General features: G+C 48.8%; 6 protein-coding genes across 6 annotated transcripts; 3 read left to right on the forward strand and 3 right to left on the reverse strand.

The window, feature by feature from the left end:
* Window positions 1–552: 552 nt before the first annotated feature.
* Window positions 553–2,540, forward strand: FTJAE_535 (uncharacterized protein; the record flags this gene model as incomplete). Its single annotated transcript, XM_037351847.1, has 2 exons — window positions 553–837; window positions 897–2,540. 2 exons carry the CDS (start codon window positions 553–555, stop codon window positions 2,538–2,540), a joined length of 1,929 nt encoding a protein of 642 aa, XP_037212329.1.
* Window positions 2,541–3,243: 703 nt separating this feature from the next.
* On the reverse strand, window positions 3,244–6,481 carry FTJAE_536 (importin-alpha export receptor; the record flags this gene model as incomplete). Its single annotated transcript, XM_037351858.1, has 7 exons — window positions 3,244–3,871; window positions 3,924–4,227; window positions 4,276–5,671; window positions 5,732–5,902; window positions 5,962–6,129; window positions 6,192–6,334; window positions 6,412–6,481. 7 exons carry the CDS (start codon window positions 6,479–6,481, stop codon window positions 3,244–3,246), a joined length of 2,880 nt encoding a protein of 959 aa, XP_037212330.1.
* Window positions 6,482–8,259: 1,778 nt separating this feature from the next.
* On the forward strand, window positions 8,260–13,158 carry FTJAE_537 (tuberin; the record flags this gene model as incomplete). Its single annotated transcript, XM_037351869.1, has 1 exon — window positions 8,260–13,158. One exon carries the CDS (start codon window positions 8,260–8,262, stop codon window positions 13,156–13,158), a length of 4,899 nt encoding a protein of 1,632 aa, XP_037212331.1.
* A 1,857-nt stretch (window positions 13,159–15,015) lies between these two features.
* Window positions 15,016–16,241, reverse strand: FTJAE_538 (beta-n-acetylglucosaminidase; the record flags this gene model as incomplete). The annotated part of the gene is made up of 2 exons (XM_037351880.1): window positions 15,016–15,025; window positions 15,079–16,241. The coding sequence occupies 2 exons, from the start codon at window positions 16,239–16,241 to the stop codon at window positions 15,016–15,018; spliced, it is 1,173 nt and encodes a 390-aa protein (XP_037212332.1).
* Window positions 16,242–19,153: 2,912 nt separating this feature from the next.
* FTJAE_539 (Centromere I protein) lies at window positions 19,154–21,666 on the forward strand (the record flags this gene model as incomplete). The annotated part of the gene is made up of 8 exons (XM_037351891.1): window positions 19,154–19,226; window positions 19,277–19,652; window positions 19,700–19,771; window positions 19,820–19,904; window positions 19,994–20,164; window positions 20,216–20,479; window positions 20,527–20,644; window positions 20,693–21,666. 8 exons carry the CDS (start codon window positions 19,154–19,156, stop codon window positions 21,664–21,666), a joined length of 2,133 nt encoding a protein of 710 aa, XP_037212333.1.
* Window positions 21,667–22,035: 369 nt separating this feature from the next.
* FTJAE_540 (ATP-binding protein cassette (ABC) transporter) lies at window positions 22,036–22,899 on the reverse strand (the record flags this gene model as incomplete). The annotated part of the gene is made up of 1 exon (XM_037351903.1): window positions 22,036–22,899. The coding sequence occupies one exon, from the start codon at window positions 22,897–22,899 to the stop codon at window positions 22,036–22,038; it is 864 nt and encodes a 287-aa protein (XP_037212334.1).
* Window positions 22,900–23,197: the final 298 nt, after the last annotated feature.

Genomic DNA, 23,197 nt, shown 5'->3' on the forward strand with positions numbered 1-23,197 from the left:
TCCTCATTCGACTTTCTGAGCAGGACAAGACGAGACACGGGACGGTTGTTACCTTCCTTTTTACCTACTAACCTCCTTTACTGTTTGCACCTACCTAAGCCTACGACTAACTTAATTTTGTCCTGAGTACCTCTTAGTAGGGTACCTTAATTGGCTACTCCGATCTGCCCGTCCCGTCTCCGAGCAGCTGCCGAACCTTCCATTATCCGGCCGAGTCCCCTTTAGTTTGCTTCTGTCCGGTTGCCACAAACATCATTGGATCTTGCGACTCTTCTAATTTTCTTCTCTGCATTCCAACTTAACGGTTTCCCAGTCTCGTCTTTCTGCGCTCAACTTGTTTTCGATTAGCCATATTTCTGAGAGCTTTTTTGTTTTCTGCTAGTCTAGGCTTGTCGGGATACTCTATCCCTCTATTGGCTTCCGTTGATGATTCAGTTCTCATGATGCGATTGTGATCCCACTTGCTGGCTTCTTTTGGCATCAATCAATCCATCCGACTTGACATTGTTTCCATGGTTTGCGTTGCGCACATTCTTATCGTACTCACTCGCCATGGATAACTTGGAAGGGATGCTCCTGGTCCCTCCGGATCGAGGCCAGATACTTGGAAGAGCTGTTTGGAAGGTCAGTCTCTTTTATCCCGCTACTCTATTTGTCACCCGAACTCACAATCATCTGAAAAAGCTGCGATATGTTGTCGTTGGTAGACGTAACACCAGAGGTGGCCCTAGTCAGTCACAGTTTATCCCCAACGGTCGCAACAACAGTCTTGGGGGCGGTAGATCTTTCCCCAAACTACCAATAGAAGAATCCTGCATACTCATCTATAAACACAAGGTATGAAGCCCCTGAGTATCTTGCCCGATGTCTTCCAGCTGACCCTATTGCAATTTCAGGACGACAATGAGCCAATCCAGCAATGGCCAGTGAACTCTATCACCGATTGTCAGGTCCAGCAGATCAATCATCGCAAACAGGGTCCCGTTCTTCCTACTCTCGTCATCTCCGTTGCCGACAAAGAAAAGAAACGACGTTCGAGCCGGGCTGCCGGTCTCATATCATCGAGCAAAGAAGCTAGCGCAACGACCCTGTGGTTTCGCACGCCTCCAGACGATCATCATGTCAGTTTACATGAGTGGGCACGCAACATTCTTGCTCGAAAATCTCCGATGAGTCCAGAGAGCCCAATGTCACCCCAGTTCTCCAATCCCTTTGCCTCGATGTCTCGCGATGCCTCCGATTATTTCTCCCGGCCGACTAGTGGTAACAAGTCTGGCCGCTCTGATCCACGGAGTCTTCAACATAAGAGCTCTATCAACACCCAGTCAACAACTACTACAAACACCACCACAAGAGAGCGGCCCCTCACATTCAGTTCCGAATCCCCAAGTTTACGATCAAAACGCAGTGATGTCTCGTCTCCTTCAAGCAACAACTATCCAATTCAGCAGATGAATTTCCCGATTCCTGGGCAGCACTACACTACGGTCCTTCCAACTGATTTGCCATCCCCTGTCAACACTACAGGAGATTATCAGGGGGAATTCATCGAGGGGTGGACCTCTGCGCAAGGAAGATCATCCACAATGAGCTCGCCAATCCGCGGTCGCAGCAGTATTGGTTCTCAACCGCCACATCCATCTATCGCTGCGATAGAGTCAAGCTCTCCGCCTGGGCCACGTGAGACCATCTTGGACAGAGCGTTTCAGATGCGATGCATTCCTGGCTCAGAGCGAGAGGTGCCTGGCGAGGAGAAGTTGAGCTCGCTAGCTCGATTTGATGCATTGATGCGAGAAGCTGACGACAAAATGAAACAGAGGGCAGAGGCCGAACGAGCCCAACAATTAGCAATGCGCAGTGCTTTCGAAGCCTCTGACAGTTCTAGCCAGGATGATGATAGCGATTCGGACGATTTAGATGAGGATGCGTATGGAGGGGTCCCTGATCGACGAGGTCCGGCCTTGATACCTTCGACAACACAGAGGGCATTGCAGTTCATTGCTGATCGTCGTGACCCAGCACCGTTATCGCCATCTAGCCGTTCTTCAGTATCGAGGACTCCGATAATACCCCAGTCACCTCCTATACGACCGCACACTGCACATGCTAAAACGAGGCCGAACCCCACACAGAGGACCAACAGCACCCCTCAAATGATTGCCAACATGGCCAGGCTGGAATTGACTGCACCCCCAAGCAAGGTGTCTGATGATTCCTCACTGAGGTCGAACGGAGACAAGCGTCTCTCTACTTCAAGCACCGCTACTAAAAGGTTGAGTTTCACCGAATTTACCAAAAGACTATCGAGCACCAGCAGCTTACTGTTCGTCCAGACGAACGCTAGTGGGAGGAGTTCCCGGAGAAGCAGCGAGATCGACCTCCAGCCCTCGCCCCTACCATGTGGGACACTAAATCCAGAAAGACTTGCAGTGCCCATGCGAGATCGAGATCGAGATCGAGACCAAGACTCTGGTGATGTTATCACCAGATGTGGGTGGCGCAATAGTGTTGGCGTTGTCAGCAGAGATGGCACCTTCTGAGATCGCCATTTCCAAGAAACAACGAGACCATATACTGAGACGATCCCACAATACTGGATCCCATGGCTGAAGTCCTTGGCGATTCCGGAGCGATATCTAGTTCTGAATTTTGCTGTTATGCAACTGCACATGATAAGGATATGGGCAGTTTTTGGTGCAGCCTAGCTGCTTGTATGATTTTGATACCAAACGATGGCATCGTCACGACTCTTATGACGGAGATAAGGGGCCATTAGGTACGTGGCCCCAGGCGTTTACTTTTAACGGATGACTTTCTGTCTCCACAAGCATTGCTCGGTGTCTTTGGATTCTGATGGACATTGGCATACATTCCCATAGACATCATACCAGGGTCATTCAACGGCCAAAGCATCAGCCATCTAATACATTTTTTAACTACTTTTGACGTGATAGCATTGTGATAAACATAAAATCACTGGGAAATGGTTCTCAGGGGCTGGAGCTCAGAATTCGTCCTCACTTGATGTGGGTTCTTCGCAGCCCTCTATTCCTATAGCTGGCTTGGGTGCTCAGCTGTCATGCTTTTGTCTCGCGTGTCATCCATCAATTGTATTCGCGAACCCCCCTTTGGGTCCTGGTATTCTTCGTAAAGCCCTGTCGATATCATTCAACATCCATAAAAGGATGTCTTTGGCCCCCTTTTCATCTTCCACATGCATCGTATCACGTCCCTCTAGTCTGTCTATTGGATATATTTGGCGATGGCTTCTTGCTCCTCAGGGCTCAATCGCTCACTGACAAAGCGCTCAATTGCGCCGCCATGTCGCTGATTGGCGCTGGCCATGTACTCCTTTACCCATTTGGTGACGTCGAGAATCTCGGGGAAATCATCCTTAGCCAATCCTCTGCAAGTGTTGAGTGCAGTAAAAGACATGCCGAAGCCAATGTCATCAACATCTGCTTCCGCAACGACCTCATCACCAGCGCCAGCAGCGACAGTAGGGGGGTTAACAAGTAGTGAAAGAAGCTTGCGACAACTGTTGGCCCAGCCCTTCGCGAACTGTTGAGCAAACGCTGACGAGTCACACAGAGTCTTGGTAAGAGAGACAACTGCAACCTTTCGATCAACTGGACGTGCAATTTTGTCTGTTTCACCAAGGACAAAAGTAGGGTAGACCTTGGTGAAAACGCCGTCTTCTACTGAGTTTGACTGCTGGATGAAGTAGTCGGCTCCATAGCCAGCCTCAAGACGAGCAGATACAAGATGGTAGAAGCGGACAAAGCGGAGTTTTAGAGACTCGGCAGGTGTTCCTTGAAGCTTCGTGTACACTAGCCTGAGAATTGTGCCAAAGTAATCATTGAGGACAGCTCTACAACCAAAAATTAGATCTCAATACAAGCGTGTGAAGATGAAAGACTTACGGCTCAAAGCTCTTCACAATGGAATCCAAGATGTCAAAGGCAAGTACCTCAGACTTTTTGCCACTGAGCAGCTTCTGGAAAATTCCAAGAACGGGCGCAATTTGTCCCTCAGCCTGAATAGCCTGGGATGCCCGAGGAATGACAGCCGATAAGAGACGTGTGCACGCAGGAACGTTTCCTCGAGTCTCCCACAGTGTGGGGTTTAGGAGAGGAACTAACAGTGCCTTGTAATTCTCCGAGATGGTCTCAGAGGGGCTAGATTCGAGAAGCTGCGCAAGAATCTGGAAGACATATTGCATGAATTCTGATGGGATGTTAGCAGTGTTCACAAACTTGGAACTGCGTGACCTACCCGTGACATCCTCGACCAAGATTTGATGGAAGGGTCCCCACAGCTTCTCGTTGAAAAGAGCAGCATTGCTAGGGGCACAGTATCGGACAAGAGCACCAATAGCCTCGAAATGGTAATAATAGAAGCGGGGGTTGCTGGGGTTTTGCTTCATCACATTGGTGATGAGGATGAGATGGGTCAACACATTGTCCAGTAGAGGGATAGCTCCGTCTTTGATAACGATCAAAATTCTCATAACACAACGCATTAAAAACTCATTCTCCTGTAGCTTGGCGGGGCTTGATTCCTTTTCAATGAGCTTGAAGAGATGGCCGAGAAGATCCTTGGCGAAGGGCTCAATGTCTGCACGGGGAAACATGGGGTTGCCCAAATCGTCGGTGAGAAACAACACCCTCTCCACTGCGATAGCAGCATAAGAGTAAACGACGTAGTTGTCTGAGTTCAGGTTTTGGATCAGTGGGCCCAGAGCCACCTTCCACTGCTCTTTGGACAGCTGACTTCGGAAAGTGTAGAGGTACTTAATGGCGTCAACCTTCGAGATTGGTTCAATACCTTGTGTGCTAATAAGATCTTGGGCAATGTGTTGCTCAAAAAATTCAACGACGTTGACAAGGGGGTTAACAGTCTTTACACCTTGAGCAGCAGTTACCGCACCCTTGGCAGCAATAGACAGGAAGAGATAGATAGCAGTATCCTTGGACTTCCAATCACTGCTTCCTTGAGACAAGTAGTGAGTAATATATTTGGACACCACCGTTGTCACAGGCGCTTCAAATCGTTCCTGAAGCTTTCGAAGAAAGTCGGTAGCAGATCGACGACGGGAGTCTGTATCAGACCCCTCCAGATCCCTGCGAATGAATTCAATAGGCTCGTCCTCAAAGAGCTCAATATCCGATTCGCGGAGCGCCACGTTCGGTAGAATAACCTTCTCGACAATCTGTGTCAAAACATCCTCGCTATTGAAGATTCCTGAATGTTGTGCAGACGACGCAATAGCGGTAAGGAAATGCAGGGCTTTGCTGACAATGAGGTCGTATTTGGTCTCGGGGCCTGTTGAAGACAAAAGGTTCCACGCTTTCTCAATGAAGGGCTGACAGTACTTGGAGAAATCCTCATCGTATTTGACGGTGAAGAGTTCAAGGATCTCGCAAATATCAGCCTTTACGGTATCAACTATGCTCGTCTCGGTGTCGTCATCAGTCTCCAACAGGGGGTTGGAGTAGGTAAGGTACTTGTGAAGAAGTTCGGAGATGCTGCCGAGATTCTCCTCAAAGATAGGAGGTAGATCATGACAAGACATGTCATGGAGAATTTTGATTTGAAGGTCCAAGGCCTCGAACCAGCCATGCAGCACTTCCTTCTTGTCGTTGTTCTCGGCAATCTTCTTATCGGTTGTCTAATGCGCCAGAAACCATGAGCACGAAGCAGACAAGAGTATTCACTCGCCATGACTTACCACGAGAAGCTGAACGAAAGCTTGTCCAAAGGTCTCAATCACATGATTGATCTCCATATAAAGTTCGTCTGTTCGAAAGAGAGGTCGCCATCTAGCAAAGATAGAATGTGCAACCTCGAGAACACCGACGTTGACCTTGGGGTCAGTAGCGGAAAACCGGCTGACGAGTTCCTACACCAAAAACCGTCAGTACATTATATAGTAAATGGCCGTCAATATCGCGAGCTCACCTGGGTGAGGGTATCCCATCGTCGCCAGAAGTCAGAGTCTGCAATAACGCTGATAGCGTCACCAAGCTGGGCCTGGATATTGGGGGGGGATGAGATCATGAGGCCAATGAGGCGCTCCTTGATGACTTGAACTTCATCTTGAGGTAGCTTATAGTTGCCTTCCTCGTCCTACACGGAGTTCGCGGTTTAGTATTCTGGGTAGGTTCGGTCGAGAAAAAGGCAAGACGGACCACATAGTTTGTTCGAATAAAATTCTTGAAGGCCAATGCAGCAGCGAGTCGAGTCTTCGGCGGTAGGGTGCCGGAGTTGACAATGTTGAGAAGGCTGAGAGAGTACTGAGGTTTGGTAGCCTCTTGCTTGAGGGCAGTCTCAGCTGTTGGTGATGATTGTTTATTAGTTTCCAAACCCGCGGGGCAACGAAGTAGTGGGACAGGGCAACGGATCAAGTACCTTTACGATGCTCTGTGGGATCAAGAGTTGCGTCAAGAAGTTGAGCGATCTGGCCAATATCGGCAGCCATGGTGAGGATGTATTAATAGGGGGACTCCTAAGAGGGAAGCGTAAAGGACGAAGAGAAGAAAGAAATGAGCGGTGGTGATGGGGAAGGACAAGTTTGGAGGTAGGTAGGACTGGTAACAAGAGCTGAGAGGTTACAAGTTCAGGTTGACAAGCAAATCAAAGCTCGGGCGGCTCTAATTTTTTCTGGGTCTCCATTGGCGAGATGCTATTGGCAGTAAATGGCTTCGAAGCCTTCAGCGGCGAGCTAGCCCAGGCAGTCGAGCTACAGTTAATGGGCTTTGAAGCTAGTCACGCTAAGAGCTCCAGGTCAATACTCAAGTTACAAGGGCCAAAGGGCTTCTGTTTTTGTCTTAGACGACAAAAAGACTAATGTAAGCCTAGTATAGATCAGGGAAATCTCAGTCTCATTATTTTTGTCGCCTGGCTTTGCAGTCAAGGAGTTTCTTTCCAAGGACTAGGTAGGCTATCGTTCGCATTACTCTACACCAGTGTGGCCTGGTAATAGAACTAGAAGCTAGGTAAGACTGACCTTTCGTTGCATCCGTGAATAACAACTCTGACTCTGTCCCAAAACGATAGAAAGACAGTATATCTCATTGACTATTCGCTCGACTCAATGACGAAATCAAGCCATCGAGATCAGCGTCATGATCTGTCACCCAACTCGGCGACGGAACCCACACCAATACAATCGTAGCAAAGAATACTGCAGGTACGCTGTAGCTAATAAACAAAATATTATTCTCTACAGACTCAGGGTCCATTCACAGTTCCAGATTGGCGCGATGGGCATGCGGTACCTTACCGCCTACAGCTTGGTGCCATGGCGTCCATAGGAAACCCTGAGCTGTTCGTGTGCTCCAGGAAACAATGGAACCCATTCAATTGTCACCAGGGGGGTCATCTGCTAAGCTTAGTAAGGAAATGTTGCGTTTCCATTAGCTACCCGGTACCTTGGGTGGGCAAACGATCAGTATTATACCTTACGGGAAGTACCCTACTGTATTGATCTACCTTGTCATTGCATCTTCCCAGAGTTAGGTGGGTGGTATTCACCAAGCACAAACTTTACCAACTTATTAATGGTAATCTGCCAACATCGTCTCCCATTCTTCAATATTCTCTCATCCCTTCAGCCTCATAAAATCAAATCGCTTCATACATCCATCATAGCAACTTGGTCAGTGATCAAGCACCTCGCGCACTAGCCAGTGTGTCCTTCTGCGAGTCCTGGCCTCTTTTTCTCACCTTTGCATCCCGCCGATCTGCCCGCCGTGTGGTGCCATCCCGGATCCACGTCCACCTCCGCGTTATTGGATCACATTTGTCGTTATCATCATTCCTTCTGATCCCTGACTGAATCTGCACGATACACATTCTCGCAGTCGAAGCCCGATCATCTATAACCTTCATTGACCATTTAATGAACACGCCTTATCCCGTGTATACACACAACTTCTTACAGGCCCATTTCAGGCCTAGGTAGCACATGTTTCGCCGGTGAGACTCGCTTGCGCCGTCTGTCCATTTTGAATTTGCTCTGCACACTGCATCCGAGACGCCGTTCCGTTTGTCGTACTTGCGACACAAGACAATTCAGCTCATTTATCTTGTCTAAACGCCTCGTCGAGCTCTTGAACTTGCCCGATATCTTGCGTGCCCATCACCTTATCGTTGCGACTCTTTTGACGCCCCATATTGCTATTTTGTGTCGATTGATTCGTTCTGCCTTGCCGATGACAAAGTTTCCAATGCACAAGTTTCCGTATCTTTGCTAACATGTTGCGCCGATTAGCCTCACTTAGTCACCAAGACTCCAACGAGACTTCACACGAGCACATGTCACCGCAGCCAGGAGATGGTCCATCATCCCCAGATACGTCCCGTCAGGGTGGCCTTGCCCATGTCCTTCGGGGTCTGACAAGTTCTAAGCTCTCCAAATCTTCGCCGTCTATAGCATCACCCTCTTCAGCAAACGCCCAGCCGACCGCCGAGTTCGTCCATGCTCCAGCACCAGCCGTCTCCACAAACCCACCTCATGGGCTGTCCTCTGGTCACATGGAGTCCTTTGAGCTTCTCAAGAATGGCTCACCCAACGACCGCATTGCTGCCGCCAACTCGTTGAAATACGCAATTGCCGAGTACCCTCTCAATCCTGTCTTGGATATTTGGTATGCTGCGAAAGACCTTATCGATCCCGCAAAACCTGCAGCAGCACGGGCAGCTGGCTGGGAGCTCCTTACGGAATGTGTGAAGCATGAGGCCTCTTCTGACCTCGAACGGCAAGAATATTTCACAACCCTATCAGCTCCTGCAAACTCGGAAGATTTTCACCTACAGTTGGCTGCTCTTGTTGACCTAACCCGACGCGGCCGAATTTTGACAGGCTTCGATTATGAGCTTCTTCCTCTTTTGACTGATTGGCTATGGGAATCCTATAACGTGGTGCGTGCAGCTAGAAGGAAAGCGTCTCGGAGTTCAAAGGGCGCTGCTCGAAATCGTGCTGTCGCTTCTGGCGAAGAAAAAAACCTCGCTCAGCTATTCAACTTTCTCATCGACGTCATAAAGTTCAGCTTCAACAATGCAGATGAATCTGCTGTGACAGGACTGATCGATCGACTACTGTCAATTTGCATGAGCACAAGCGTGGAAGAGGATCTCAGATCGAGCATAGCGGTCATTGATGCAATTGTAACATTTGGATCTATACCAGAAGATAAGCTCAAAGGCTGTGTTCAAGTGCTTAGCTCTATCTATTGTATGGTGGGAAGCCTTCAAAAAGACTCCTGGAACACGCTCTCAAATCTGCTCAAAAGCCATAATGGACAGGCGACCATCCGCATCTTATTGGATATTCTACGAAATAATCCTACAGATGGGGCCAAGGAGAAGGATGTTAACCGAGAGATACGCGGCGCCCTTGCTGTACTGCAAAAGGTCCTGTCCAAAAGCCCGGAGAACGGCTATCCGGGGATACCTTTCGCATTGCTGGCGGACGGTCTTGCCATAGTTGCGAAAACCGGGACTTCCATCAAAACTTCGACAGCTATTCTTCAGTTGCTTAATGCTCTATTTGACGATGGCAATGGTCGTATACATCGCTTAATCCTCGACGAGGACTGGTCCGTAATACTCGAGGCTGCCGCGACATGCTCCAAACGAGCAATACCTGGGCCGCGCGACTCTGATGGATACCGCAGCCCTGTCAGAGACGAGAAGCTGGAGGAAGCTCTGAGCCGAGAACTTATAATCCTCATCAAGCAGCTTGATGTGCTCATTAACCAAAAATCGGATGTGTTTATTCCTCGGGCAACCATTATTTCGTTTCTAACCGAAGTCCATCAATTTCTCCCTGATGAAACTGCATCGTCTGTCTTGAATTACTTCCAGCAGTTCAGATGCTGTTCACCTTCAGATCTCCAATGGGAAGAAAATCTAACCTTGGTTCTAAAAGGATTCTTTGGCAACAGAGATCGGTCCTCACAGATTAGACTTCGAGCCTTGGAAACCATTATGGACGCCTACGAAGTCGTGGATCTAGTGGGCGATGATCCCGAAGAGAGCTTCATCCCACAACTGGCTAAGAGCATCCTTCAAGATGTTTCTGAAGAGACGGATGTGCTGGTTCTTGAAGGAATCATGTCGCTCATGGTTTCAGTTGTAGTATCGTGTGACATGGAGTTATTCGACTATATCGTCGATGCCCTCCGAGGCATCGTTATTGGCGACAAGCTCAAATCACCGATTTCATCGTCAGCATCTCATAGTCCGTTCGCTCAAGGATCTTCCGAAGAACATCTGCCACAAGGACAGTCGCCATCAAACGTGGTTGCCAAGGGCTACGTAAAGATATTTGTGCACACTATGGATTATGACAGTGCGAAATCCTTGAGACTATATCATGCGCTGATAAACATTGTGAAGTCGAGTCATTGCGAGGTCGATGCTCGGTTGACCGCTATGAAGCTCTTGTTCAGGCTGCGTGCCGATTGGGCCAACCGAATTTTCATCGCAAAGACACTTGAGACTAATTTTGTTGCCGCCTCCTTGTGTCGAACTCCTGAAACATACGCCAAGAAGCAGGCTGAGGAGGCCGTACAGTCTATACGCTTATTAAGAAATGAACATGGTGGGTCGTCCAGGTCTGCTCGCGGCATTTCGTTCAGCCAGGGGCAAAGCCATGAAAGAGGCATGCCAGTTCGCTCTGCAAGTGTCGCTGCTGGAAGTGGCCTGCTTGGCAGTAGTGGTAGTGCAGCTCGCTATCACCAGCTTTGGAACCTTCCGGACCCAGAGGCTCTACCTGACACTGTGACCGGCGTGTTTAGTCCAGTTCTAGTTTCTCACAGCCCTGGCTCCGCTGAACTCGTGATGGATGAAGAAGTCCAAGAGACCAAAACGAATATTGAGACTACTGCCCTCGATATTGCCGCTTGGCTCGAGGCTGTCCTCGGTTTGTTGCACGGTTGCGACTGGGAGGTGTACAGTTTTGCACTGGTTCACCTTCCATCACAACTCAGCAACCATGCCATTTTTAGAGACGCAATTCCCCAGATTCAGGAGCTGCGAAGACTCATTTGCGAGCAAATCCGAACCAACTCCTTCCAAGAACCTCCAAATGCCTCGGGGTTGAGGCGAGCTGATGTGGCGATTTGTCTCTTCCACAGTTTAACGATGATTCTCAGTTACCATGATCACTTTCAAAAGGGCGATGAGGATGAAATAGTCAAAACATTTGTACATGGCATCGCCACTTGGGAGCGGAGTGCAAAATGCTGCATCCATGCCTTGTCCATATGCTGTCATGAATTGCCACTCTCAACAAGCAAGTCACTGGTTCAGCTATTGACCAAAATGTCTACTATCATCACCCAGCCGCATGTCTCCATCCATATCCTCGAGTTCCTGGCTTGTCTGAGCCGTTTACACAACGTGTATGTCAACTTCAGAGAAGAGGAATACAAGATTGTGTTTGGGATTTGCATTCGCTATCTGCAATCTGTGAGGGACAAAAAGGCTTCCAACAGGAACAGTCATGCCAGCGAACCATCTACCCCAGCAACCGCAACGGGTAACCTTTCGGATGCCATACACCCGAGCGCAACAGACGATTTACCACAGTACGTGTATGCATTAGCATACCATGTGATACTTTTCTGGTTCCTTGCGTTGAAACTGCCAGACCGTGCCACCTTGGTTGGTTGGCTTGTCAGAAACATATACAACGAGATTGAAGATGCGCACACAGATAACGAACAAGCACTTACTTCGATCGACTTCATGCAAAGGTATACATACGCTGACGTGGAGGAATCATCCCAAGATCCTCTCTTTACATCGGATCGATTCGGAGAGATCATCAAGAAGAGATGGTTGGTTGGTTACAGCATCGTCACCGTAAATCAGGCCACAACCACTGGCTGGGCTCAAATTGTCAAGAGACAGCCTTCAGGCACCTCGGCCTTCACGATTCGAGAAACGTTTGATCCACCACCTCCGCATCAGACACCCAATTACGTGGACATTAGCAGGGAGGGACAAGTCTCAACGAATACTATCTTACCCAGTCACATCATGGTACAACTGATGTCGTCCATCCCTCAAGGTCATGATCTAGCGCGACCTATTCCGCTCCCCGAGGATGATGCTGTTGAAAGGGCCATTCGAGTCTTTGATCGAAGCTCTACTGTTGATGGGCACAAAGTTGGTGTCATCTACATCGGAGAGGGACAGACTGATGAAGTGGAGATTCTTGGGAATGTGTCTGGTAGCAGCGATTACATGGAGTTCCTCAATAATCTTGGCACATTGACCAAGCTCAAGGGGGCGACGTTCAACACTCATGGACTAGATCGCGAATTTGACTCTGATGGCCAGTATACCTTTTGCTGGCGAGATCGTGTCACAGAAATCGTGTTTCACGTCACCACACAGATGCCTACGAACCTGGAACATGACCCACGTTGCACAATGAAGAAACGCCATATTGGCAATGATTTTGTCAACATTGTGTTCAACGATTCCGGTCTGCCTTTCAAATTTGATACTTTTCCGGGCGACTTCAATTTTGTCCATATTGTCATTACACCAGCATCAAGGGCTTCGTTTATTGCTGCTAGAGACGCTTCCAAACATAGTCAGCCCTTTTATCGCGTTCAGGTCTTGAGCAAGCCTGGATTCCCAGAGATCTCGCCCGCTTCAGAGATGAAGATTGTGTCACTTAAGGCTCTCCCAGGTCTGATCCGTTTGTTGGCTCTTAATGCTTCGGTGTTCTCTCACGTCTGGGCCAACCGTGAGGGCGGTGAGCATGTCAGCTCGTGGAGAAGTCGCCTCCGTGCTATCAAAAGGCTTCGGGAGAAATACACACCTTCAAAATCCGGGCAAATAACACCATCGGCCTCACAGAATTCATCTCTTGGAGGCGCGCCTACGTTACACCAACAGCAGCAGCTCCTGCCACAGGGAGATATGTCGTCGTCGCGACCAGCCAGCACCGTCCGCGATAGCTTCACGAGTCTACGTCGCACAAGTGTAGCCACCTTTTTCACAAGCACAAGTGAGCAGACCTCACATCGATCCTCAATGTTGTCATCATCTACAACAACAAACGACACTGAGATTGGTCCGTTTCACGGGCAGGATTCCCAGACTGACACCGTCGACTTTTCCAAATGGGCCTAGAAATGTGCTATTAAATGGGGTGCAGGAAACGTGAAGCAAGGAGTCCTTCTAGTAAAGTCATTCTGTTTTTCAAAAAAGGGTGGAGGCGTCTGTCTATATATAAGGTGTCATGGGGGGGGAGGGGTTCAAAAGTTTTTGCTCTAGGTCACACTTGATGTTTGTCTGTTCTATCCTATTTCCAATCTGTTTTCTGTCTATTTCTGCTTACAGCCCACCTCGATATACCCTGGAGCTGTGTCTCGCTCGAAGTAGAACATTATTAGACTGCTAGAAGACATTTAATGGTCTTGCCAGTATTACTTGATAGTCCTCGCCTTAAGAAGGTGGTTGGTTGATGGAGCAAATCGCTTTTCTGAAAGCCTGCAGGCTTATGCATACACGTACAGAGCTCATCCGACCTGATCAGCCGACAGAAAATATTCCGTCGTACAACGCTGCGTAGTTGAGAGGCTGCTGTGTAACCAACGCTCAGACTGCTTAAACCCGCCTATCAAAACCCCATATCATTTGGTAGACTTCGGTGTCTCGTTGTCACAATCCGCCTACTTGCATGACTGCCCGGGGTGTTTGTAAGCCCAAATGGGCTGGCTCATGTTGATCCACTAGCAGCAAGTTAGGTCACCGTTACACAAGTGCGGCGCGTGTAGTAGTTGCGGCCAAAACCTCATCCAAAAGCAGTAGGTAATTCATAAGCTTTGGCTATTGTTTGACACAAGAAGCTAGGTGGTAGGGCGGTATACGAGATGTGACACAGGATCAGAGGTTGGGCTCATTTGTAAGCAAATGAGAGCTCAAGGATAGTGAATGAGTGAAAGAGCCAATAGGGTTTATAAGATGCATGCATTAAGGGGTTGTTCTGCGTTGGCAACGTAGGGACAGTAGGAGCACTGCAGGCAGATCACACCTGGTGGTTCGCTATGGCAGGGCTCCGAAGTTGGATGGCAAAATCCATCGTAGTTTGTCGCACGTCAGCCGCTGATAGAAACGCACAATCCAGAATCGGTACATTCTGCTAGATACCCGGTAATGTCCTAGGCGTGAAAATAGGTTGTGGATTAAAACGAGACTTGTTGGCAAACAGTTGCTCTTGCATAGTGGACTTGCGCCATGGTATACCTTAGGTAGTCAAACAGTATGCTGCTGTTCATGGTAACCTGTTGGATCGTATCGTATCGTGATGTCTTTGGATGATGTAGAAAGGCAGTATATAAGTTGTAACTCTACGCCAAGTGTCGCAAAAGCCAGATAAAAAAGATTGGTACCCAAGATAGAGTTGCGAGAGGCGCGTCCTCGGGAGCTCTATTTTGGATTTCCGTTCATAACAAATTCGTTGAAGCACACGTCTTCCTTTTGCCGGCTGTTTTTGGCAGAATTGTTGACCATGTTCATGTTGTGTGGCCCCTGGTTTTATAGAGATTCATTCCTACCTTAGACTTTGCGCCAAAGCTCTTTGTATTCTGCCCATTTGCAAAAGCCTGCCAAGTCTCATTGTCAGCTTGTAGTAGCTGCGAAAGTCCTGGGAATCCTACTGACCTAAAGACTGCAGCACATTTTCGTCAGATCTGCTGCCATCAATAAACATCCCAACCATTCCTCTTTCACTCAGAGTCTGCCGACAAGCCAGGAGCAATCTCGTGGCCACAGAGTCACGGCGATTGACCATATCTGGGTCTTCATCTAATCTAAGAGTCAGTCAATGTCAGATAACACGGCTTGGATCATGGCCGACCTTTGATGCAGATGCATGAAACTCCTCCGATGCTCTGTCCGATTGAGGCGGGCCATGGAATATCTGCGCCGCAAGGGCTGCCATTATTTGGAAAATATGTTATTGCCGCAGCAACCAGATTTTCCCCTTCAAGCCCGACTACAATGTCATTCATATAGCAACTATCCATAGTTTTGGCGTATTGGTCGTACCACCCAAACCCGTATCTCTTCTGTGACTCCTTATTTGCCATCTCGACAACCTTCTGGTAATCTGTTAGCTGGCATGGCCTGAACGTCAAGCCAGCGGAGGCCAGATCAGGAACTGGATGGTCGGCAAATCTCAAGAGCCAGTCGAGCACACGCCGCCCGTTTCCAGGTGTGGACTCCTTCATGTTCCACCCTCGTTTTTCGAACCACTCCGTATCGGTTTCTGGTGCGGGAAGACCGTAAAGCAATCTTGGAAATGTGCTTCCAAGTTGAATGATTCCGACACCTCGAATCTTGTTAAGTTTGCTCACAACTTCGTCGTGGAGGAAGCGCCCAACACCTTGACCCCGAAAGTCTTTGTGAACGATGATAGCAGCTACTGATCCAATCAGTCGGTCGCCACTGCTATCCGTAAACGTTGTGAATGTTGCACAAAATCCAATGGCCTGCCCTTGATTGGGTTCTCTGACCATGTAATGCATGGCATATCCATCGCGTTTCAAGAGAGAACCAAGAGTTGAGCGATCTAGATGGAATTTGGAAGGTAAACATGCTTCCCATAAAGCGTGAGTTTCTGGGAGATCTCTGTCGTAGTCCCATTTCAGGAGCGACCAAGTGGGAGGAGGAGGAGAGTTCCCGGCCGTTGGCGTGGCCTCTGTTGTCGGTCGTTCACTTGTCAAAAGAACGGCGACGGCTTGTAAGTCTGCCGCAAAGTACCCCGGACACTGAATGATGGTTGGGAAACCATACTCGCAGGCCCCCTTTTCCGAAACTTCACAACAGGCTACAAGCACTAAGGGGCGTTCTTCACACACCTCACGAGCAACCTCGGCGAGTTCAAGCTGAAATAAACCCTCCTCTGTCGAGAAGCCAGTAAGCACGAAGATAACGACTCGTGCTCTCTTGATGAATGCCACATGAATGCCGGTAATGCCACGCTCCTTTGTATAGGGAACATGCCGGATCCATGGATGTGTGCGCGCAAGTGCTTTACCGAGAGGCTCGAAAGGGTCACTTGCATTGGCAAGACTCTGGTCTATAGGGACGACAGCAGGTGTTAATAACAAGACCAAATCCTCATCACCTAGGTTCTTTTGGAGAGGAATCAAGTCTTGGTGATCCCATAGCAAAGTAGCCGGTGAACTCTGGCTTTGTATAGTTGACATGATTTTCAACTGCGTGTAGTATCGAAACTGACGATACAGTTACATGGCTGATTTGGAACAGTCGATGAAGCTACTCGTCTCGGTTAAGTGCGTAGTCTCCACAAGAACCCAACCCCCTTGGGCATAAATCAAGCTTCCAAATAGTGAGTATGAAACAATATTGGATGACGGTTTGACAGGCGTGGAGAAGAAAGATGCGTCGAATTGTTGAATTTGTCGTGAGCGGCTCCGCAGATAGGGAGGCCGGCGAGGTTGGACTAACTTAGTAACTAGAATGGCTCAATGATGGAAATTCAGAATCGAGGCCATCTGGCTGGATAATAAGCTCACGATGGAGGAGAAGAGGATAGATATGCTTTGATAATTCGAACCTGGAAGGGTAGGATGATAAGCAATAGCAAAGCAACAGCAACAGCAATAGCAATGAGTGAGTGAGTGATCTATAAATGCGGGTTTTGTGACGACGATGGTCTTAGGGCGCCAGGTTTGCTGGGGTCCTGCGACAGTCCACCATCCAGACTGCTGGGACTGGGAGGAGGGTTTAAATGAGTGTGGGGTTAGATGGGACGAAGGCTGCGACACCAATTGGTACAGACAGTCAAGTACTGTACTATGTACAAGCAATCAGCCGCCTCGAAGCGCCAGGGCTACACAAAGTTGTCGAATTGCCAGGATGTGAAGGGCATCGGTCAGGATTACCTGATCAAAAACATGAGCCTCGGCCAAGGCCGGTAGGAGGTCAAGGCGGAGAGAACATCCAATCCGCGTCGATGAGCTCCAGAAAGTCGACGAAATGGGATTGCCGATGGCGAGGATCCGTCAAGACGGCGGAAGACGCCCATGAGAGGCTGTCTGTCTGATGGTAACACAAAGACGCACGTCGGCAGAACCGGGTGAGCTACTTGCAGCAAAGTGGCATGGATAGATGATAACGCCCCGGCACGAAGTCCAAAAACATGTTTGCCTGCCATGACTCACGGCAACCGGTTTTGAGAAGAGGAAGGAGAATAAGATAAAAGGAGACCTGGGTGCAGTGCAGCAAAGACGTAAAAAGGCGTGTAAGAGGTGTGTGTACATAGAGATTGCTCTGTCAGTCCTTGGTATACGGCTTGACACAACCATTCCAGCCTGGCTGACCCTTGTCTTTGTTGACTCTGGAAAAGAGGCAGCAAACTATAGGGTGAAGCCCCTCTATTCTCATTCGGGCTTATTAGGGACATTCCTGAGCGATGTGGTTTGCTAGGATAGGTAGTCGACATGTCGGGTCCGTTGACTAGATCGGGGAATAACGAGACCACGATGATATGCGGGCGGTTGCACAAGACTGTCGCACTAGATAATGTGGGAGTTATCGTATAGGCCGGGGCTGTAGCCTGACCGCCATGGCCGCCATGGAAATGTTGTTTTCTGGTGTCAGCAATCGTTTGGCTGGCCTATTGACAGCCAGCCAGGTTAGAGATGTAGGCTATTGGAGCATGCCGTAGTGGTTGTCGAGGCAAGGATGAGGAGAGACTGGTAGGAGATCGAAAGGAGTTGCATGACAACAAGTCAATAAATGAGTAAATAGATAAGACCAAATGAACCCTGATCTTTTGTGCCAAGCATCTAGCAATAACCTCAAATGATGAGTTGAGGTCGTAACTTCAATGTCAACAGAGTACTAAGGAATTAGAAATATAAGGTAGGTAGGTACCTAGATAGTGGCTAGAGTGGTTAAGGGCAATCAATGTCAATGAAAGTTACAGCAGGGACGGGCCGTTTCTACCTTGTAAGGGTGTAGGCAAGCTTCAAAAATCAGGTAAATCTGCCACACGCAGTGTAAACTCAATTTACCACACCTTGATAGATCCAATGACGGTTGTCTGCCACCTCAACCTACGGCCCAAGGTTGGTGTAACCGTGTTACTGATGCCGCGGCAAATGGGGGCCAGGCAAGTTTCTACATACCTACATGTACTCCGTACCTTGGGATAGAAACGTGGATATGTCATAGCACTGCGCGCCTGAATGATTAAAATGCATAGCGAGATATGCTCAGTAAATATGAAATGAGAGAACAGGAAAATAAAACATCGAGCTATTATACTGAAGTATATGTGGATCTGCCATAATAAATTTCGGGGTACACGTCTATATCAACATCGTACCTGGGTGCTAGCGCAGAATGAATACCAGTAGAACCTACGGATATCAAGGCGTTGCATCAAGGCCTGACGTCGAGAAACGTCATGTTAAACACAATATACACCCCGTCTTAGGAAGACAAGGTCCTGAAAAACGTTGAACACATTGTTCAGAATTGAGGTTGAAATAAGCTTCGTTCATATGTCTCCATTTGCCTAACGTTCAACGACTTTGAGGAAGTACCTGGGTTTTAAATAGATTCTAAGTCAACATGTCAGCAACCTCAATATTTAACAACTAGCCAATATCTCTTCATATCTACTCAATCCTCCGCGTTGTATTGTATATCTACCTAGGTACTCCTCGAGACCAAGAAAATATCAGACCTCCACATAGGGTATCAAAACAGCCTTACCAAAAGTATCCTAAACTTAGCAAAGATATCCTAAATTTAGCCAAGATAGCCTAAGCTTATCCTAAACTTATACTAAGTTACCCACGTCTTTTCATCCTTTAGGATAGGTCCTAAGTTTTCTTTCCTCCATTAGGTACTCCGTACTATACATGGACCGCGGACCTCCACTACAACTTGATGCCCCGCTCCGAACGAAACCCACTCCAACCCCGAAAACCGTAAACGCGTCTTGGCCGACGCGTCTTCCGTTTTCCGGGGGCGTCCCACTCATTCACTCTCAACCCAAGGCTGCCGCTCGGCCCCGGAGGACCGCATGTATGTCTCTTTGCCTGACATCTACTGAGTACCGTAAACTCAGAAAGTTCGCCAGCATATGGAGACGGATATAGATCCTGCCTCGGCGGGTCACCAGGAGATTCGTCTTCTCGTGGATGAGGTTATTGAATGTGAGGCTGCCCGAGCAATGTACAAAGGCTTTGACTTATATTCCGTGTAGCATCCAAAATACCCGCCAAAACACGCGCGACCAATGTCAAGCCTACTATTGCTAGCCTTACCTCACTCTCATATGAATGGGGCCTTTTACCTGAGACCCTTGACGATCTCATCATTCTCGTCACAACTCCAAATCACCTTGACCAAGCAAGCCAAGCTGCTATCATCCGAAACCTGTATCCCGTGGCACCTATCTCTCGAAAGTCTGTTCTTCAAGTCATCTCGTGCCTTGGACACGGAGCCCTCAAGCCATCTCTTACTCTACAGGCTGCTCTTCTCAAGTGGCTCATTACAGTGCACCACACTTTGGAGTCACCACAAACGCTTTCTCAAACCTACGCGGTTCTGTTTAATCTTCTCGATACCGCAGCCATTCGGTAAGTTTCCCTTTCTTTGTCGTGAGTAGTTCACTAACTCTCACCAGACCTAACCTTAGCCACCTCCTGGCTCTCATTACCAGACGCAAACATGTTCAGCCTTTTAGAATACAGGCCTTGTAAGTATTGTAGATGAAGACCCCTGGTCAGTCGTTTACAAATCGCAGGCTCAGCCTTTCCCGGCAAACTGGACATGATCCGTCCTTGATCGGCCTTCTAAGAGTTTTCAAAGACTATTACCCCGAGGTTATTGTAGGAGACGCGGTTCGGGGCAAAGCATCCTCCTTCAAGGCTCGTTTTCACATGTCTTTTCACTACTGCTCTTACTGATTATCTAGTAGCACCCCGATCCACAATGGCGAGCAAGGCTGGACGAAATCCAGGATGCACATTTTCATCAAACAGAAAAAGGCACATTACGGCCTCGAGATGGCTTCCGTGTCCACCGTCCTATAGGGCGGAGTACTAAAAACAGAATGATCCCTGTAGTCCACACGTCTTATGTGTCAGAGGTTCGTCTGCAACAACGTGCAGTGCTGAGTGAGCAGAACTAACGCTGCTAGAATGCGGTTACATTAGAGGAAATCGAGAATGTTGCTGGGTTTGTCAAGAATCTTGACAAGCTCGAACTCCCCAATCAACTAGTGGCTGTTCTGGCAGATCCTTTGTTGCAAAAGCTTATGCTTCTGAGGCCAGACAGCGAATCTGAACAGAGACGGGCCAACTGGCTCAATGGGGTTCTGCAAGATGTTCGTGACGGCGATGCAGATGAAGACACCTTATTCGACATGCTGGACATCCTGCGGGAATATGTTGTATCTATCAAGGTATGTTTCTTGTTGGCTTGGCCAAGGATAAATCTGACCAGGCCCAGAATCTTCCTCCTCTCCTACTCGACTTCTTTGTACGCTTTCTTCCACTTTGGGATGGCTCTGGACGTCGCGATGCCATGTTTGAGATCTTATCTTACTCCCCATTACTGGACTTTAAAGGTCAGTATAAGCCGCTCCAGCCTACCTCGCTACGCTAACACTCTCCAGAGCTGTACAAACACATCTTCCAACCCCTTGAAGCTGCAACCCTTGATAATACCCCGGAGTCTCTGCTAGCGCTTCTCGCCCTGTATAAGAACCTTCTTCACCACTGGACAGTCCTGCTTGAATCTAGTGACACGGTACCAGACCATGCCAGTGTTACTATCACGGCCTTGGTGCGACACGTTAATCCACTGGCCCTCACACTCTGCCAAACATGTCCTTCTGTCTCATCACGTTCTGCAATTCTTGACTTCTATGAGCAAAACGCCAGACTCGTTAGCCACCAGGTCCTCAAGCACTACATTTGCATCGAACTACCCCCTTCATCCCTCATCTACATACTCTTCTTCAGCAGTTCTGCGGCCATTGTCTCACGTATGTGTGCTATTCTTGCCTCTTATAAGAAAGGCTTCGAGATGGCCATGCTCACCAGGCCGGATCGTGAGAAAAGCAACCGCATTGACTCCTCATCATATAACAGGACTTTTGTCGGCCTTTTCAATGGCTACCTTATGGACATGTGCAATTGCTTTTGGCGTGGCAGGGCTTTTACTAACAGTGACCCCAACGCACTTGGATGTATGATTCCGAGGAGCCTCGTGCCTGTTCTGTCGTCGTATGTGACTTCTTTGGACGAAGCTCAAACTCTAGCATCTCTCTTCTCATTGTCACACTCCCCACTCCTGAGCCTACAAAGCAGACTATGTATTAGAAGTCTAGAGGATGCCGAAGTCGAACGCGATTCTTTGCGCATCAGGCATGAAGGACCGCCGACGCAGAGTAGCCTTGGGCAATTGGCAAGTTCCGGGGGTTTACGCATCTCGTGGCAGGATTATAGGGTCAAGGTGCTCGAGGCGCTGACTGCTAGAGAACTCGGCGGCATTACAGATCTTTTGAAGAACACGATGACCGTTCTGAGAAAAGCAATAGACGGCGAGGGCAGCTCCAGGCCAACCACATCGCAGTCATTTCAATGAATCATGATAAGAAATTTACTATCTTGTGCTTTGTGCCATATGTTAAATTATGATCAGCCTGGCCTAGTTTGGCCAAAAAAAAAAAGTCCGCGCTCTTGGTTGAAATTCACCGTGCCGTATAGTTCCGTCGTCATGCATCAAGTGTTGAAAAGAACAAGCGCACAGAATACAGGGTTGAGAACTGTTTCCCTTTTGAGTTGAACGCCATGCATGAGTGACCAATGCCACCGAATTCTCCCCCTATTGCGACCCTACGCCGAGCAGTGCAGTTGAGTGCTATCCGTCTTTCCGAACTCCAACCCGAAAACAAATGAAACTCGGGGCGATTGTTAAGAATGCTCCGAAGTAAGAACCTCCATATGGAACAGTCTAGGCTTCACGCTGCTTCGACTCGTCGCCATAACCACCGATCTGGATGCCTCCAAACCCGTAGGTCTTGCCTTCAGGGCCACGTTTCATGTTGCTCCGTGGCCCTCGCTCCTTCAAGTCCTCTCGAAGCCAGCTCAGGACGAGCTCTCCGAGACGGCTATTGCCAGAGGCACCCACAGTACCATCGATGGTGGCGAGCATCTTGTCAGCCTCGTCCCACTCCTTGACAGTACCAAGGTGCATATGGGCAAGATGAGTCGGCCAACCGGCAAGGTTATCCAGAATATGAGTGGCGTAGACGATGGTGCATTCTCGAATCTCCGTCTCACGCTTGAGCCAGGCTAGAAACTCGGCACGGCTCAGAACGTCGAGGTCGACAGTGATCTCATCGAGGAGTAGAACCGTCCACGGCCTCAGTAGACCCATGGCAAGCTGGACTCGGCGGCGCTCACCATCTGAAACAGCATGCATACGCCAATTAGTGTCGACGTCAAGCATCGCGACGAGCTCGTCTCGTCGATCAGGGTATGCATCGCCACCAACAGAGCGGAGCAACTCATTGACGCCGATGTCGGTTCGAACAATGGGGTTGAGAACCCATTCCAGACCAAGATAAGTGACACCCTCAAGACCCTCTTTGAAAGGATCTACACCGCAAATAGAGATGGTGTCACTGGGCGCAAGACGTTTGCCGGCAAGAAGACGAAGCAGAGTTGTCTTACCAGCTCCATTAGCACCGATCAGAAGGGTACGAGACCGCGGAGGGAGATCCAAAGTGATGTTGTTGACACCAGTCGAGTAGTCGGGAAAAGTGTATGAGAGGTTGTTGACTTCAACACGGGGAGGCTTAGGTGGAGGTGTCATGATGAGTCCAAGATGTGGTGACGCCTTGAAGGAGAGGACGGGAGGCAGAAGGATAGCCAAATTGAGAGGTTGGGATAATGGGAGGAGGATTGAAAGAATCTCTGGAACATAAATCTGAGAGGATATGATATTTATATAATCAGATAGTACGTGTCATGAGAATTGCTAGTCAGAGATTTCTGTTTCCCCTCCAAATTAGGTACAATACGAAGAAGATTGGTTACCTCAGCCGGTGACAGGCGGGATCCGTTGGACATGAGGATTCCTGCCTGCCGTCTTGAACCCCGCTATCCATCGT

The sequence above is a fragment of the Fusarium tjaetaba genome (genome assembly GCF_013396195.1).
Source record: "Fusarium tjaetaba strain NRRL 66243 chromosome Unknown NRRL66243_c0000014, whole genome shotgun sequence".
Classification (NCBI taxonomy): Eukaryota; Fungi; Ascomycota; class Sordariomycetes; order Hypocreales; family Nectriaceae; genus Fusarium; species Fusarium tjaetaba.